The 19,026-nt window shown below is 41.4% G+C and overlaps 1 protein-coding gene across 1 annotated transcript in view; it reads right to left on the bottom strand.

Annotated features, from left to right (window-relative positions):
* LOC118777120 (phosphatidylethanolamine-binding protein 4) overlaps nucleotides 1–18,121 on the bottom strand; it is a 77,663-nt gene extending 59,542 nt beyond the window's left edge. The window contains exons 1-3 of the mRNA XM_036527857.1: nucleotides 18,026–18,121; nucleotides 17,254–17,381; nucleotides 16,262–16,394 (exon numbers count right to left, since the gene is read on the bottom strand). Of these exons, the coding sequence (XP_036383750.1) occupies nucleotides 16,262–16,394; nucleotides 17,254–17,381; nucleotides 18,026–18,031 (267 nt within the window). The 5' untranslated portion in view covers nucleotides 18,032–18,121. The remainder of the gene's footprint in view (nucleotides 1–16,261; nucleotides 16,395–17,253; nucleotides 17,382–18,025) is intronic.
* Nucleotides 18,122–19,026: the final 905 nt, after the last annotated feature.

Raw genomic sequence — 19,026 nt, 5'->3', positions numbered from 1 at the left:
AGCCTGTATATCTTTAAACATTCTGACAGCAATAATATCCTCTTCTATTTTTTTCCATCTATATACATATTTCATTTAGTTAAAGCCATCCAGTTCAGACATTATGGCGAATGTGATAATAAAGCTGGGCTAAACTACGCTGGGCTACCACTGGGGTACCACTGGGGTACCACTGAAGATATTGTTATGGGTCCAACTGATTTTATGGCACCATTGCTGAGAGTTACCGGAGGGGTGAGAGAGAGGAGTGCTTTCCACGCTACCCAGAACCAAGGAGTGCTTCCACTTTCCAGTCCACAGCCACAACACAGTCCACTGTAAAAGTGTCGTGCCAGCAAGTAATGTTTTAAGTGCACGGGGAAGCAACAGCTGGTGCATGTGTCAATCTCAGCAGTGAGGGGCGGAGCTCCACACCTGTGACAGTTGACTCTTGCCCCCCCCCCCTCACCACCCTTACTCTTTTATCTCAGAAACACGATTGTCCACATCTCCTTCCAAGCCACCGTGCATTGTGGGGGAGGAGCAGGATCCAGCTTCAGTCACTGCAGGGTAATGCAAATCACTTTAATATGTTAAGAAGATTAAACTGGATAAATGTCTAGATACATTTTATTTGTAAAGCCACATAAACCTCTAGTGTTTTTATTTGGGGAGGGGCAAGGAGGGGGGATGTGAGTCAGTTGAAATGATCAACAACAAAACCCCTCAAAAATGCAATGCGATTGGCTGAGGGAAATTGAGCTTATTTGAGATTGTGCTTTTTAAGCTTCTTGGATGTAAGACCATCCCACCTCATTCTTATTATTTTTAACACCAACCCTTAGGACAACAAAAACGGTAGACCGACATGGGTCACAGCCTCATATCTTTACCCTGCCTCTCCTGAATTATGCTTGGTTGTCTCTTCTTGCTTTTGTCAAATAAGTGGTCTTAATACTGTTGATCGCTGAACTATTTTTGGCATTCCAGACTGTCACAGTTATTGGGCAAAAACAAAAAAGTAATGGGAGAATTGCAATTGAGGCCACGGTGAAAAAGTAGATATAATTTACTCAGTCTTTAAAAAGAGTTACAATTGCAAAGGACAAAAACCTGTTGATAAAATTACTGAAGCTTTTCACAATTAATATTCTACTTGGACACCATTACTTGAGCTCCTGCTGGTCTTCATATGCAATTTGCAAAGCATTTTTTTCCTAAGAACAAATCAGCGGGTTTGATCTAATTACACCGTACGTATGGTTTCCCTGACAATGAAGTCATAGGCTAATTTAGCACAAATTACATTTGTCTTTTATTGCTCAGATATGTCTGTGCAGCTACACAACTTTATCTAATTAGTTATATTCTCAAAACAAAACTAATTGATTGGCGATTGTTCTTCAATCGGAGCAGAGCGGGGACTAAGGAAGTCCTGCTGTTCTGTGGAGCACAGACGCGGCTCGGGAAAACCGCGCGTTGGAATGAAAGGGGAGAAACGGAACAAAATAACGTAAGGGATTAACGGATCATTTGCATAACATTTCCATAGCTTCTAAAGCGCGGGATCAGAGGAATGACAAGGAAGTGATTGCCGCTGTGTGTTATCACTCTGCCATGCGTTCTCTTTGAGGAACAAAGGCAGATGGGAAGATCTGAAGAAGGACTTAAATGGTTAAACGACACAGCAGTTTAAGTTGGAGGCCTCATAGGACATTTTAGGTCAAGACAGGTCACGGTCACGTTCAACGTCCCCTTCAACACCCCCACTGGACGTTAAAGGCGGGGAGGAGAATCTGTGGGAAATTATTTGAAGATTAAAATCAAAGTACCAGAAGAAAGTATTTGGACTGAGTGCTCTTTTTGTGTACTAAGGTCTTACTTTTCACATGTTATTGCCCTGATATCATTCATCCAATCAGGGTTCTTAGAGGACATGATGTTCCACACTGCAAGTTTGAGATGATTTATCTTATTTTAAATTACCAAAATTATCACATTGAAACTAAAGCATGCATTCAAAATGGTGTCCTTGTTGTCTGAACATGCTTATATGATGTTCTGGACCTAAAGGCACATACACTATATGGCCAAAAGTATGTGGACACCTGACCATCACAATTATATGAACTTATTGGACATCCCATTCCAAAACCATGGACATTTATATGGAGTTCCCCCCCTTTGCAGCTATAACAGCCTCCACTGTTCTGGGAAGGCTTTCCGCAAGATTTTGGAGTGTGTCTGTGGGAATTTGTGCCCATTCAGCCAAAAGAGCATTTGTGAGGTCAGGCACTGATGTTGGATGAGAAGGCCTGGCTTGCAATCGGCATTCTAATTCATCCCAAAGGTGTTCAATGGGGTTGAGGTCAGGGCTCTGTGCAGGCCACTGGAGTTCCTCCACGCCAAACTCATGTCAACACCATGTCTTTAAGGACGTTGCTTTGTGCACAGGGGCACAGTCATGCTGGAACAGGAAAGGGCCTTCCCCAAACTGTTGCCAAAAGGTTGGAAGCATACAATTGTCTAAAATGTCTTTGTATCCTGTAGCATTAATGTTACTCTTTGCTGGAACTAAGGGGCCTAGCCCAGACCCTCAAAAACAGCCCCACACCATTATTCCACCTCCACCAAACTTTACGTTAGGCACTGTGCATTCCGGTAGGTAGCGCTCTATTGGCATCCACCAAACCCAGATTCGTCCAGCAGACTGCCAGATAGTGAAGCGTGATCCATCACTCCAGAGAACACGTTTCCACTGCTCCAGAGTCCAGTGGCGGCGTGCTTTACACCACTCCAGCCATCGCTTGGCATTGCGCATAGGGATGTGGGCTTGTGTGCAGCTGCTTGGCCATGGAAACCCATTTCATGAAGCTCCCGACGCACAGTTCTTGTGCTGAAGTTGCAGCCAGAGACAGTGTGGAACTCTGTAGTGAGTGATTCAACAGAGGATAGGCGGTTTTTACATGCTACGTGCTTCAGCACTCAGCAGCCCCGCTCTGTAAGTTTGCGTGCTCTGCTGCTTCGTGGCTGAGCTGTTGTTGCTCCTAGACGCTTCCACTTGACAATAATAGCGCTTACAGTTGACCGGGGCAGATCTAGCAGGGCAGAAATTTCGAGAACTGACTTGTGACAAAGATGGTATCCTATGACAGTGCCACGTTTAAAATCACTGAGCTGTCCAATATGACCCATTCTACTTCCAAGGGTTGTCAATGAAGATTGCATGGCTATGTGCTTGATTTTATGTACCTGTTAACAATCGGTGTGGCTGAAACACCTGAACTCAATAATTAGGAGGGGTGTCCACATACTTTTGACCATATAGTGTATGTCAAATTTTCCTTGTCATTCTCTATGAGATCAGAATTACAAGACATTGTATATATGAAATTCTATCCATTTTGGCTGCTACTGCTTGTTTTTTGTGTAATTATTTTCGGCTGGAAAAAAAAAAAAATAAATAAAAAAAACTTTACCTAAGGAAAATATGGCTTTTTTCTTTCTTTTTAAAAACATTTCACAGAGGTAGTGAAGTCTTTACTATGATTTATACTCCTTCCATCAAGTGTTGAGATGAATAAATATAAACTGGGGGAAAAAAGAGACAAAATTCTTCCTGTAAAATGAATTCTAAGTAAACTGAACGAAAAGGCATTTTGCAGGATGGGAAAAAACTGGTTTTAAGCAGTACATGACAACAATGTAGCATAAAAACACTACAATGCACCACTGAATTCCTTGTTCTATAACTTTGGAGGTCAGATTTGATTTCAGACTCTGAGCATACACAGGCATGTAAAATATATCACTTTGCAAGCATTATTCTACCAGTTCAGTTCCACATATTAAAATGTCAGGGGACTACGTCTCCACAGCCCCCATTCTCCAAAATCACTTTAACAGAATAGGTTATTTTGTTGATGCAAAAGCACACAATGTTAAAAAATTTTAGTCATTCTTTTTCATGACTCAAAGACAGATTGTGTACTGCTATATGAATACTACACATACTTGACCCATTTGGACTTTCTGTATATGACATTTCCAAAGTCCACCTGAATACCGAAATATATTTCACTGCATTAATCAACAATTTTGTACATGAGTACAAAAGGTCAGGTTGAAACAGGATGTAAAAAACTTGCATACTATCCACATTCTGTGAGGAATTCTCCATATTAACTAATGATACTATAAATAATATCCCTATGTCTATTTTTTGATATGGTCTGGACTTTGGAGACTGGTGGGAAGAGTGACAGTGGAGTATAGCAATGAGATTACAACACAACAAATCGATTTGTCTTGTCCTTTCAAAAAATGTACCTACAAAAACATTCTATGCCAAATTTGCCTTCACTCCATCTCTCCCCTCTTCTCCCCTTTTTCTTCCATAATCTCAATCCACAGTCGGGACAGCAGCAACTCTGGAGAGAGGAAATGGGGCCATCTCACAGGAGGTTTAGGAGCGGCCCCCACAGCTATTCTTTAAGTGTGTGAATCAGGGGATTGAGACAGGAGCTAAACCTCACACTAAACGTTGAATGAGAAGCGCATTATCATTTGGGCAGAACGCCACTGAGGAACTATTCTGCTTATGGTGGTAACTTAATCTCTCTTATTCGCTTAACTTCTGAATGTCCTATAAACAGTGCTTGAGTGCACACCCACGTTTGCGCGCACACACACACACACACACACACACACACACACACAAGCATGTATAAGCTTATGCATGAACACATGCACAAACATACGCACACAGATATCGCTATGCACATGTGGATATACACACAACTTAACTGTATTTAACAGATAAAGGAGGGCCAGACTTTATTCTAGTCACATGGGTTTGTGCTTCCATACATCATTTAAACCCTGTATTAAACACACACACACCCCCACACACGCGTGTGCATTACCAGCAGTTAAGAAACAGCCAACTTTCAAACATAAGGAACCTAGAACCACAGGATAAAAAGGCCAAAACCACTCCACCACTGATTGTGTGCTATGTGCAACTGTGTAACATGGCAGGCAGAAAAGGGGAAGAAACTCAAACACCCATCAGTTATCCAACAAGAGGAGGCTATGATATGACAGAGATGAAAAGGCTTTAGGAGGAGCTAACCATCTCAAACGATTGTTCCAATCAGGACAGTGGAGGGAGGCTTCCAGTTTGCAAACGCAGCATGTCTGAGGCAGTTTGAAGGGCAGCAACATCCTGGTCGTGAAACCGCACACTGACAGAGCTCATGGCCTCTCTCTAAAACACGTCCTGATCTTTTCAGCCACCGGAGCTTGCAGCTGTGGCCCTATGTTGCGGTGGCCCGAGCAGACACCACACGGTTTCCTTGGTTTGTATAAATAGAATTTCATTTCTGCGTGTTTATTCTAGCATCCACAGCAGCAGCCCTCTCCTGCCCAGATTATGAATATCTGAACTCGCGCAGATCAGCGCCACGGCTCTATATGAGCTGACACTTCATCAGAGAATACTCTCCTGTTTTAATGAGTTTTACTGTATAACTTGCAAATCTGGGGTTATTAAGTACAGATCTCTCTCCCTCTGGCTCTCTTCCTTTCTCACATACACTCTCTCTCCCTCTCTCACACACTCTCTCTATCTCAACAGGTGAGTTCTTGAAGGTCTGACGAATTCTCAATGAGAACAGATAAAATTGTAACATGAATAACCCAAGCACTTTATGTTCTACTGTATGTTTAAAATAGGATGGAAGACTGGACAGCACAATTAGCATTAGTCTCAAACTGTAATTTATACTGAGATCTGTAGGCCATCAGGATGACAGCTCTGCTAACTAGCTTACTTTTATGTCTAGACATGCTCCGGAAACCAGTCGGACATATCATGATGCACAGTTTGTGTTCAAGAAACTTGTTGAGCAAATACAAACCTGTGTTCGACAAAGACTTAAATATGAGAGGGGAGCAGGTTAAGGTTGGAGTTGTCATATTCAATACTACAACTGTCTGCCAGTCTAATACTGCAAATGGAAGACACCACATGACCCATCACGAATAAAGCACCAGTACTGACAATATATGAAACCTCACTCAAAATCAGGAGGTCTCTGACCAATCATAGCAATAGATAAAGCACAGCTGTATGAAACAAAACTTAAATGACTACACTGCTAACCTAGATGAGATGTAACTGAGGGCCCCATGATAGAGAGTAAAAAAGACAAAAAGAGAAAGACAAAGAATCTATTCAGAGTCTAACAGGGAGGCACAGAAAGGAAGCAAGACAGAGAGAGAGAGAGAAAGAAGGGGAGAAAGAAACAGAGATGGAGAGAGAGAGAGAGAGAGAAGGGGGGAGAGAGAAAATGTGAGTGAGTGAGTGTTTGCCATTGCAGGATGTTAAGGGAAGAAAAAGTGGCACTTTAAGCAGACGGCCCATGCAGGAAAGCTCATCGTGAGGGTGTGAGGAATCCCCTCAGAGCCAACGGGGTGAGAGTGGAACCAAAGCGATTCCTCCCCAGCGCTTCAGCCTGGGCCGTCAGGCATCCATCCTCTCTCTAATACTCCTGCCTGCCTACGAGCGCGGCTCCAGCCCTCCACCCCGCTCGGGTATCTCCCCGGATCTGCCCTAATCCCCTCATTGATGATAAAACACATTTTCATGGTAATTGAAATCATATTTTACTCTCCCACAGCCAGCGAAGCATGAGGTTTTACAGCCTGATCTCTCTCCCACTTCCCCCCAAAGAGAGACGGAGAGCAAGCAATTGAGATACAGAGAGAGAGAGAGAGAGAGAGAGAGAGAGAGAGAGAGAGAGGGAGACTGGCTCTTTAAACTGTACCGGCTGGCTGGGGTCTCACTTCAGGCCAAACCAGACTGGGGCGCACACCTCACCTCAAATCCTGTTCGCCTTCATGTGCCCCTCCAGACAAACCCACACGGCAGTTACGGCCTGCATTATCACAACTGAAAAGTCTTGCTGCCTGTGCCTATGCCAAGCTGACTGCTTACAAAACATGTAAATCATTCCTCTTTGTGGAAGTGCGGATTATGTGGCTTATTGCTTTTCTCAATTCGACTGAATATGCATTATCAATCCTGGGCTTCTGATAACAGGGGTTATAATTCTTCTCTGTTCAGTGCCCAGCATGAATCATACATGTTGTATAAGAAGGGGAGATGACTGGGGAAAGTAGGTCAGGGGTCAAAGTTTCATGAGACTGCTACAGTGCCACACCACAGTATCAGTGGAGAAAATAAAAACCTGAATCTTGTCTAATGAGCTTGTTAAATCCTCCCTGTCGATGACACCCACCTGACCACACCAGATTTACTATCACGCTACTGTAGCAAACTCCTGATTTATTCACCAACTTGATCTCTTGTGCAATTCCAACTGCTGTCATGACAGTTGGATTCAGCCACAATCCGAAATATACATCCCTGGCTCACGGCTGGATGCAGATAAAACAAGGACACACCAGTGGCAAGAGTCTCTCCATCTACCCTCTCTCTCTCGCTCTCTCCCTCGAAGTACAGCAGACTACAGCAGCAGGAGGACCTTTCAGGAAACTCCTCCATGTGTGGACGTGTAGGTTTCCCTGGGAATGACAGGGCCTACTGGAGTGAATCCGCACTGAAACTAAGGGGGGGTGGGGGGGGGGGGTGCTGTGGGCTGCCTGGCTGCGGCAGCTTGCCATGGACACAGCCAGGCTTAATGCTGCCCTGTCGTCATCGGCAGCTCGCTAAAAAAGACTGTAGAAATTCACCAAAAGAAAAAAAATGTGTGTGTGTGTGTATGTGTGCATGGAGGGGGTGCATTTAAATCCTCTCTCACCGCCCCCATACCTTGCTACTTAGTAAAGCGTACAAAATCATTCACACGCAGAGCGAGAAAGAGAAGAGAAAGAGAAAGAGAGAACAGCCATTAGCTACAGCAAGCGAGCTTGCGCTTCCAACGGACTCTGGTGAGGCACCTCTAATCACAGTAATGATTTAACAGGCACCTATGGCTGTTCTTTAAGTAAATTAAATCCACTGAAAGTACAACTAGACATACCAAGAATTCTTTTACTTAATAAGGGACATCTGCTTCACAAGTATATGATCCATCTGAATAAATACTAAATATTTCATTTGCAAATACTTCTTGGAATTTTTTTAAAATTAATTTCAAGTTCCAGTTAGTTGTACATATGACATATGTAAAATGCTTACAATTTTAGAGGACAGCCTTTGCTGCCATTTAAACCCTCACCCTCTCTTTCCTGCGCATCAGATTCAAATGCTACCCATTTATTCACCTCCTACCTTCAAAAACAATGCCCTGCATGACTCAGACACATTGTAACGCTATCTCTATGGTCACGAGCCTACCCCAAGCACTGCTGCACAGAGCACTTGCCTTTAGAGTGAACCTGAGTGCTGGATTACAGTGGATAACACATCCTACAGGGCCCAACGGATAAAGTCAGAAAGAGATGTCTGCCACCTCCCCTGAAGCAGAGCTTGGGATGTCAAACACCGCTTCAGCCAAGACACAAGACAGCTTGGTTCGGGAAGAGGAACAAGCTGTACAGGGCCTGATTTTTCTCTTCGTTTGAGGCCCTTGCCATTTTACGCCCCCTGTTCTCAATTCCTCCACCTCTGCCCCTCACTCCTTTGCTATCACTCTCAGACAGCCCTGCTATCTCGATCATGATTCCGCAATTCACATTTCACTGATAAATAAATAGTCAGCTGGTACTGACAGTGAGAGTATGGGCATTAGGGCACTATAGAGAGCAAGCAGCATGGACTGTAGTGTTTTACGGAGGGTAAGGCTATGGAATGTGGTACTTTGTAGGATGCAGCTTAACATGAACAGGGGTGTGACAGGCTGGATTACGCAGTGTTAGGGTATCAACATCAATAATGACATTAAGCGACGGAGAAAATGGTATACTTCGGACAGTGTGTTGTAAATTTGGAAGAGATGCAGTTATTGTCAGTTATTGAAATCTAAGCAAGTGTAGTTTTAGTCAACATGGAATAGTTAATAATCAGATGCAGATATTTGTTACACATTACAATGTTGTTCTACAAAATACACTTAGCATTGGGGCACCACATTAACAGAAAGAAGTTAGGCATGAAAGCATTGAACCCTGATATAATAAGTGTCCACATAAACAGTTACATGACAGACTGGAGCACAAGTGGAGAACTTACTAAGGAAGAAGGTGTCAGAAATCTTACTTTTCTGACTCCACCTAGTTTTCTTACCAGCTGTGCCCAAAATAAATGCATTATATATTCTACAAAACCACTCACTCAACTGGGCCAAGATGACTTTGCTCTTTGACAGATTTGTCTGAACTAACCATTACAGTTATGACCTCAAAATCTTACATTTTTTGGAATCCTATTCCCCCCCAAGATTGTAAAGGAACGGGTAACTGATCTATGTAAACCTATTTAATTCAATACAACCATCACATCTCTTTCTTTCATTTGTACTTCAAAGTAGCTATGATTAAATAAACACAAATTGAGATTTCAACCACATAAAAAATTAGTCAAAAATCTCTGTTACTCAGGAACACACATGCACATTAATTACTCCCTTATTTTTCAAGTCCAATCATACTTTAGTGCAAGTTGCAAAACAAGGACTGCTCATGTAAAAGATATAGAGATATTTGTGTCCTCTGGACAAGGCTATGATTTGGTGTTGACACTTTTGGAGCACATCATTTGATACTATTGACCATTAAATCCTTATAAACGAAATAACTGTGAAATGGACTCTCCTACCCATGAAATAGATTGCATTTCATACAGGTCACTGTAATTTCATTTAATCTCTCTATATAATCTCTCCATGGTGAGATATGAAATTCAACAAGGTTCTGTACTTGGGCCTTTGCTTATCTCCATGCACACAACCCCCTGAAAAGGTTATAGTAACAGTTATAGTTTTGACTGCTACATAGAAGATACACAAGAATTGTGCATGTTTTGTTGATCCTAAATTCTGAAAGAAAGAATGCTTCTTAGAGGTTAGAGATCTTAGTATGAGACAAAGTACTCTCTTCTTGTGTAAAAAAAGTTTTGTTTCTCAGGTAAGTGGCTACCTGCTTGTCCCCAAAATTACATTAAAACTACTGCAATCTAAAACTTCATTTCAATACTGCTAAAATGCAAATTCAGGCCATTTCCAAACAGGGCATCAGAAATTTGATAGATCATAGATTATTACTGTCCTTAAAAGGAAAATGCATTGATCTTGCTTTTTTCACAAGTATCTGGGACTTTGGCTTGATGAAAACCTCTCTTGTAAAACACATATTGACAACCATACAAAGTTGAAATGAGTTGAAATGAAAGCTTGGCTTTTATTTTAGAAATAAATCCTGCTTCTCTCTCCAAGCCAAGAGTTTAATGGCATTCTTCCCTACGTCATGCATGTCGCTGGTACATTAGACTGAGTGTCCCATGGTGCACTATGTTTTATACAAATTCAGAGTCCCTCCAACCATCTCTGTATGAGAGGGTGGGATGGATATCTCTAACGATCTACAGACTGAGTCACTGGTATAATTTTATCTATAAAGCTACCTTGAGAAAACTCCCTGCATACCTTTGCTTGCTATTCATTCCCTTTACCAGTAGTTACCAACTTCACTCAAACAAATAATGGCATTTTAATATTCCTAGTCCCACTCTAAGCTTAGGAAAAGTGAATCTCATTACGTGCCCCTGGGTCTTGGAACATTGATAAAATTAGAACCCCTGAAATCTGTGAAAGATTTTTACAAGAATTAACTCAGTGGGACTTCCTGGTTGAATAAAGAAAAAATGAAAATAAAATAAAATTAAATAAGTGGCAGCACATTTGGCTAAATGGCCCTGAGTGTATGGAACAGCTTGTCTTGTTGCGTGTGGGATTTGGAGATCTCAATAGTTAAATACTGATTCATCCTTATACAAATACATTCTTTAGCCTTCATTAGACGAAACATAATGTATACTATTTTTAGCCATTATTACACTATACTGCTATACCGTAGATGCTGCCAAGGCTCCTACATGCCACCCTAATGTGGGCTAAGAACCGTACAGCAAAGCTATCACAACCAAAGCAATACGACCACAGAAGGTGCAGTAGGCCCCATAGTCCTCTCTTTTATTCTTCAACACTCCCCACTGCTGTTGAGATCCTATGTCCACTCCAACATGCACTTACATCAACTCCTGATCAGGGCAAAGGTCCTGTCTCTACACTGAAACCAGTTGTTATTAACTGACAATAGGCTACCGACCTGTGCAAATCTGTTACAGCTTGCTGTCTTTGGAGGACAGCTTAATTTGACAACCTACCCAAAAGGCAAAATGGATTTACTTTTAAAATTGATCTGTGGTTACTATTAGAGGACCAAGGGGAAATTTCTCAGTTTTCCCAGCTAACTTTTTTTTTCTTTGCAAATCAATCACACAATATCCGACTCAAGTATAACTGTGAGGTGTTCCACAAGGCCTTCTTTCCATCCACAGACCAGAATGAACTGAACATATCTCATAGTTTATAAAACTCTCACTCTAGTCAGCAAATTCTCTGGGAGGAATGTATTGTTCTCCATACATCATAATCTGTATTATAACTATGCAATGGGATCTGTGATAACTCCTTTAAGAATACTAAGTTAAATTCAGTTTGATGAATTATTATATATCCAACTACCTTAGCACAATATTCTAAGTAAGTATCATTGTGTACTCCTCAAAACCTGAAAATGTTCTTCCCATGCCACTGACATCACTTCTTACAGTACATTACTAATGGGCCTAGGTAGGAAATTTTGTCTTTCAAATTTTAAATGCTGGTCACAATAATATGTTACAAACAGATGTGCAATGTACGATTTTTATGAGGTGACTCTGAATATTTTAACGACTCTCTTTCAAAGACCAGACACAGAACAAATATGTTTCATGCTTCTTTCAGGTAAAGATGTAAGGAGTCTGATTCAAACCAGATACTAAAAGAATCCTTAGCAAACCTTCAATTGCCCCTGATGACTAATAGGCAGTTTTATCTTTACACCAAGGACATACAACCATCAAACATTTTATGTCTCTCCTCCTCTCGAACCGTCTGATCGTGAAGGGAGCTATGAGGCTGGCAAAATCCAAACACACACATCAGAGATATCTACAAACACACACTCTCTTCTCCTAAGAGTATGTACTGCATTTATGCATGATCTTGTCATGATTCCCACTATCCCTGCACAGCAATCACCATCTCAGGAACAGGATCTTTCACACATGCTTCACACACCCAGAGCAAGGCAAACATACAGATGGGATTACAACGGCATTGAAAGTGCTATCCTTCCCTTAGCATTATTCCTTCAGAAACGGGACCAATTTTTAAGGCCATCGACTGGAAAGGAGTCACGTCACATTCTGAAAGTTTCCTGAATCTTATTATATGAGAGCAGCTATGGTGACAGTCCTCACCACTAGGAGACACATATAAAGAGGCTAAATCTGTAGAGATGATGGAGTAATAATAACTTGATAATATGTGCAATATGACATAAAGATGCTCCAAATGTGAAACTCAGTTTCTCTAATGTGGCAAATCATTACTTTAAGCCTTGGACAAGGAAATCTGTTGTGACTGTGGCCTTTTGCTTTTGTTTTTGGTAATAAAAGCCCATTTAGAAGTGGTTTAGTTGGACCCTTGCCCATTAGGGTCCATTACAGTTACCCAGCATGCTTTCACCAGGGTAATGAAGTGGGTGTCACAGTGGGTGGGTGTAACTGTGAGTGACCGCCGCTCCGTCGCTTGGCCTTGGTTTCCAAAGCAAGCAGCAACTGAGATTCTGGCAGGGCTGCGAAGTAACAGCGACCTACCGCAGAAGCAGCCAAATTGCCCCAAAGTTGAGAGAAATCCTGCTTTAACCCTAGCTACCGTATGTTTTTATAAGCGTCAGGGAAAAAAAGGAATTGCGTTTCAAAGCCCAGTAAATAAAGTTCGTATTGATTTGATCTCACATGTAATCTGTTTTGCTGTCTGCCACCAACTCTGGCAATAAAAGAGAATCATGTAAGACAGCATTATAGATAATACGACCATACATCAATTGGGGTTTGGGAGACACGAAGGCGATATATCATGTTCAAGCCAGACTGCTTAGCTATGGAATTTATAAACTGCCTCCTAAATTGAAGTGGCTTTCAATTTTAGTTTTCAATTTATAGATATGGGCTTTTCTCCTGGTTGATTTTATTTTATTTTTAGTTTACTGTAGTGATCCTCCAGGGCTGCTCCATGGGCTTTGTCGCTCTCTCCAGCTGAGGCGCACTGGCCAATGAGCTCATCCCGTGACATCCTGCTGACCCTTTATCAAGCTTACTGTACTGCAGCTGATAAACCCTCCGCTTGCACCGCAATCCATATCCACTGCATTTCCCCTATTACGGCATGGGGCTAGAACACACATGGATGAGCTCTACCAGGTGTTAAATCTGATTACCTATGGTTTTCTCAACTGCACAACAGAGTAACATGAAGCTAGAGGGATTGTGAAGCACAACCGACTTGTGTGTGAGTGTTTCTAGCTCATGTGCAGTCCAATGAAGACGCCATGAGAAGTTTAACTTTTTAAAATTTTTCACAATTGCATTAAATGCATCCAACAGATACTGAGTAGCTTCTATGTTCTACTGCAAGTCCTATGGACCACTCTGGGTTTCTACAAAAACCTGCTCCGTCTGGATGTCAGAAACAACAGACGCATGTCTATGCTCATAAAGAATGGCTACTCAGACATTATGTTATACTGCCACTTCACTTACCAAGGCTTTTCCTGATTTAACCTGCTAACTAAAAATAGAGTGTGCTGCAGAAAAGCAGCGGTACCATAGAGACCTGACGGAGCCTGAGAGCCTGGGACAGATGGGCCCCCAGCGCATCGCGAGAAGACCTCCAGGAGAGCTGCACGACGGTGGCTGGAGCAGCGCCCGGCAGAGTGTGAGGTGTCACCGAATTCATCGCTGTCACCGCGCTCGCTCTCTGCGGGGCTTACGCACACACAGACACAAACGTGTGCACACACATATAGGTGCACATGCACATTAACACACACGAGCATACCTGCTCAACTGCTGACCCTTGAGCACTGCCACTACAAGCCAATGGCTCAAGAGAGTCTCAGTGACTTGTAACTATGCCCTAATTCACAACATTGGTGAGAGCTTATTGGAGGGACTGCTTTCCAACAATGGAACTGTGACAGATATGTTACTGTGGTGTAGTGGTTAAGGTGTTGGCCTTGCAACCAAGGCTTCAGGTTCAAACCCTGGATGGGACACTGGAGATGAGCCCTTGAGCATGGAATGTAATCCGAGTTTATACACATAAAATATTACATGTCAACTATGTAAGTCACCCTGGAGGAGAGCGTCAATTAGGCAAAGCAATTATAATAAGTAGTAATACACTACTTCCCATTAAAATGAAATTAACCAAAACTTACACATATATATATATATATATATATATATATATATATATATATATATATATATATAAATATTCAAAATTGCAAAATATCAAAACTCCTTGGCACCAAAAAATTACACAAGCCCTGATTTCATACAATGTATTTGAAGCATGCATTTTCAGTAAAATATTCAGTGCAACCTCATTCACTACAACTCCTAAAAACATTCACTGAGAGGATATTGCAGTGACATTTATGTAAATGCTTAAAAAAAACAAATGATTGACCATATTTAAAATGATAGGGACAGTGGGGGTGAAACTAAAATTTTGAAAGGAGGAACTGAAATTAAAATGTTGGGAACTAAAGAACAAAGGAATGTTGTTTCAAATTGTGGTGAATTTCCACAGCCATAGATTGAAGCTTTTTAACAATAGAAATGATTTAACAAAAGAAAAAACAGTGTACTTGCACCACCTACTGGTGAACATATAATATAACAGTTCTGACAAAAGGAAGCAAGAGAGTTGCTATGAGAGGAGTCCAAGATTAAAATGACCAGTCCAAATATGAGGCCTAAAAACTAGGAAATGGGCAGGTGTGCAGTGTGTAGTGCGTGTTTTCAATACAGACAACTCCTGGTGAAGAATTATTTTTTAATTGTTAATGTGATCAGGTCTTAAAAAACAATTTTAAACACCAATCAAGAGCCCACATGTTCTTTCTGAAATGCTGTTTAAGGGTTAAGGCTACACCTCTAAACTAAAAAGTAACAGAGAAAATCACACAAAAAAATTACATCACAAAGTTTGTATTTCTTCAGGTTCTTGAGTTTGAGTATTTTGCTACAGGAGACATCAGGAAAGTCAATATATAAAATAAAGCTACATATTAGGACTATATTATGCTATACTATACTATAACTATATTACAAATGCTGTTAAAACCTAGATTATTGTAGTTCAAGTGCAGTGTAGCTGGAGAATATTAAGAGGCTGTATTGTTGCGCTTGGGTATATTAGTGTGCATTAGAAACTCTCCTCTATCACCAGGCAACAACTTGGCTATACTTGCAGTGTTCTCAGACAACACTGAGTTATGTCTGGTGTCTGCCTAAGTTTCTTCATCATTTCGTCTGCGAATTTAAAAGGCATTACATACACAGTGCCAAACCATCTTCCCATTTTCAATGAAAACAAAACAAGAACTTTTTCTCTGCCTTTATCAAAATTCAGAAGACTTCATTAATTCAGTAAGTCTCCATTTACTGAAAGTCAGCAACCATTAAATTTGCAACTTATTTCAGTTCTAGGTAAACAACAGCAACAAACAGTATAAACTAAAATAATATATATAATACGTAAAGTAAACAATGTTTGTTAATCACATCGACCCCAAAAATGTGTACAGCACACCTCAAAAATAAAGTCATGTGACTGTAATTACATAAATTACACAGCAGCCATTTCGGTTATCCCTGAGTCAGGTACCTAAGACACCATGACCCAGCCTCCATTTGCAACACAGCAAACTTGGGTACCAGTGACAACAGTGCATTCTTCTCTTAAGAATCATTGACAAAAGAATCAATATATGAACAGACGTAAAATGTGATTCTTATAAGGGAAGCAAACTGCACTTGACTGGAGTCATTGCTCAGCTGGGAACCTATTATTCCTAGATGTTAATCAGCTGCTGGCTAAAAGTTCTTGTGGCCACTGCTTCTATACAGATAAGTGGGGGTGAGTATATTTTAGCACCCCTGTCTGCCCTCGCATGCACACAGGCACGCACTCACCTTTTCAGCACCTGCCAGTCGCACCCGAGGAGGTCCCCATTCCCTGCTGATCTTGTCCCGCAGGTGCTGTCCCCGTGGGATGACGCTGCAGCTGCTGATCTCCAGCTCAGGGTAAATCACCTCTAATCTCCCACTGCAGAGCCAGAGAAAGCCATAGCAATCAATAGCAACTGGCACCAATGAGAATTACCACAGCATTAGCACCCGTGGCTAACAGCACTCTTCCACGGTGTGTATCACCTCTGTCTGTCTCCACTCAACAGTTATTTTCTGTGGATTACATGTGTCACCGCACTGTTCCCCCAACCACCCTGATTCAGGCAGTGGCAAACACACTTGATGGATGCCCACATGCATGCACGTTATTTGACGATCACATCTCGGCTCAAGCCTCACTTCACTACAGCCTCACAGAGAAGAAGCAGGCAGGGCACTGTGGAGGGAGTCTGAGTGGGTTCAGTGTTTTGAAGTACCACCCTTTGCTGAAGCAATGCACTTCAGCACTGCAAGGATTCCCACTCAACTCTGGCAGATGCATTGTGCGCAGGAGTTGTGCGTGGACAGTTTTTATTGCAACACTTAATGTGGGCTTATCTCTCGCTCTCCCTCTCTCTCTCTGTTGGTCATCCTTTCATGCCTAGTGCAACTGCAACAGTTTTAAGATAAAAGGAAACATATTCAATCTCAATACGTGTTAACTACAGCAAATCACCATTGGGCAAATCCAGTCCGGGGGGGGGGGGGGTCAGCAGGTCTGCAGGATTTCATTTTGTCCCAGCTCTCAAATTATTTAAAGTAATTTAATCTGATTATAACTCACTCATTCAGTGTGTTCCAGGGGCAAATAACTGACTAGCTAACTTAAAGGTATGACTATAACCTGCTCTGCTCCAGTCCTCGGAAACTGGGTCGGTCCATCCAATTAAGCTATAAACTCTGCTCACCACCTATAGGCTACGCGTAGTAAGGAGTTAACCTTTGACAGCACTTACTGGCAGAAGTCAGCGTCGGACTGGCTCAGAGTCTCTGCAACACACACATCTCCATTGACTCTCTGTGGCTTCCAAACACTGACAGCGACACAGAGCAAAATAACCTCCACACCTGCCATCACACCCCGCTGATCAGGAACGCAGAAAAAAAAAAACAGAAAAGTGTGATTAATTACTTTCAAGTTGTTTTGTGTTCTACAGAAAACTAAAAACGGCACAATCACTTCAGACTTAAGGGTTCCCAGGAGATGAGGTAAATTGTTGAAGATTAGCCAGTCTAAGATCCTCACATGAGCATAGGCACCAAGAACAATAGCTCCATAATCTTGAGTTTGCAGCGCCTTGCACCAGCAAACAAGCGAGCACGGATTTCATGAAACGTCCAATACCAACACCTGTGGGAATTATTCTCTTAAAGACCCTCTGAAGAACAAATGCAACTGTAAAATACGAGCACACTTAAGTGCAATGATTTATTGTTCATTGTGTCAGCCATATAATCAATTTAAAATGTAACCCCATTTTTAAGTATTCTTCAAAACAAAATTAACCACACTTAAAAACGTCTAGCTCTAGTTAAGCGCGAATTGTTCGACCAATATTAATTGTTTGAGTATCCATAATTTTTAAAAAATCATAACCATCCTATGCATATTCGGGTTGCGTGGGTAGCCAGCTAGGTAAATAATCAGTTGTAGTACTTCAAAACTCCAAAACATTGGCTCCAATTTGGTAAAATTAAGACGCAAAAGGTTTATATTTTAATATTTACCTGCATATTTTAATTTGTCGGTAATTTTGCAAAGGAGGATCAATCGCAGGAAAATGCGAGACCCGTTTCAGACGAGATCTCTGCGCTTGCGGTTGAACTTCGTATTACCAAACTAATTTTAGAACAGGAACACTAACCCATACCCATAACCCTCTGCCCTGTAGCGTCATTGGTGGGGGAAAAAAAGTCAATAGTCGTTGACTACGGAACACAGAACTGTATGGTACAAATAGTTTTCAATGTGCTTGAAGACAAAAACGCCTTGATGTTAAAAATCTTGACGTGGAAATGTACACTGTACAAATACGAACGTCAACTCATATCTTATTCTTACCGGCAGGCCACCGGACAATATAAGAAATACATCATCATCCTTATATTAACAACAGTACTTCTCAACCACTGATCCTCTCCAGACAAATTAATGAAATGAAACATTTCACAGAGCTTTATAACTACTTGCCTACATTTATTAAATAAACATTATTTACACTTATTCAAGGACACATGCTACAGAATTCCAGATTTACAGCATCTAACAATAAAAACAATCTTTTTTAATGTACTTTGCAGAACAACAAAAAATAAATTACACAGATAAAACAAGTGAAAAGGTCAAGTTCAGTATAACGCTGAGAAAACATTCAAGTTTTGTATTCAGCCATTTAACGATACAAGGCTTCTTTATTAAAAGGACTCTACGCAATAGTGATTGTACAGCATAATCTTGTCCTGGTGCTGCTATAAGCTCCCTTTGGTTTGTGCTTCTCTGCAGCGCTTGTGTTAGCACCTCAACACGTGGAGAGGGACTCCAGAAGTTCTGAGTGAAACTTTTTTTTTTTTTTTTTTTTTTGCACGTTAACACCTGATGTCTTCTATTCCAAGCTTTCAGATAGCTCATAAGATTTTTCTACTGAAGCTCGCCTGGCGAGTCAGGCTGTACATACCAGAGATGCATGGGCAATTCGCATAGGCTCAGCTATTCGTTACTGCGTAGTGCA

Source organism: Megalops cyprinoides, chromosome 4, assembly GCF_013368585.1.
Source record: "Megalops cyprinoides isolate fMegCyp1 chromosome 4, fMegCyp1.pri, whole genome shotgun sequence".
In the NCBI taxonomy this organism is placed as follows: domain Eukaryota; kingdom Metazoa; phylum Chordata; class Actinopteri; order Elopiformes; family Megalopidae; genus Megalops; species Megalops cyprinoides.
This window is presented reverse-complemented; position numbering and strand designations above follow the sequence as displayed.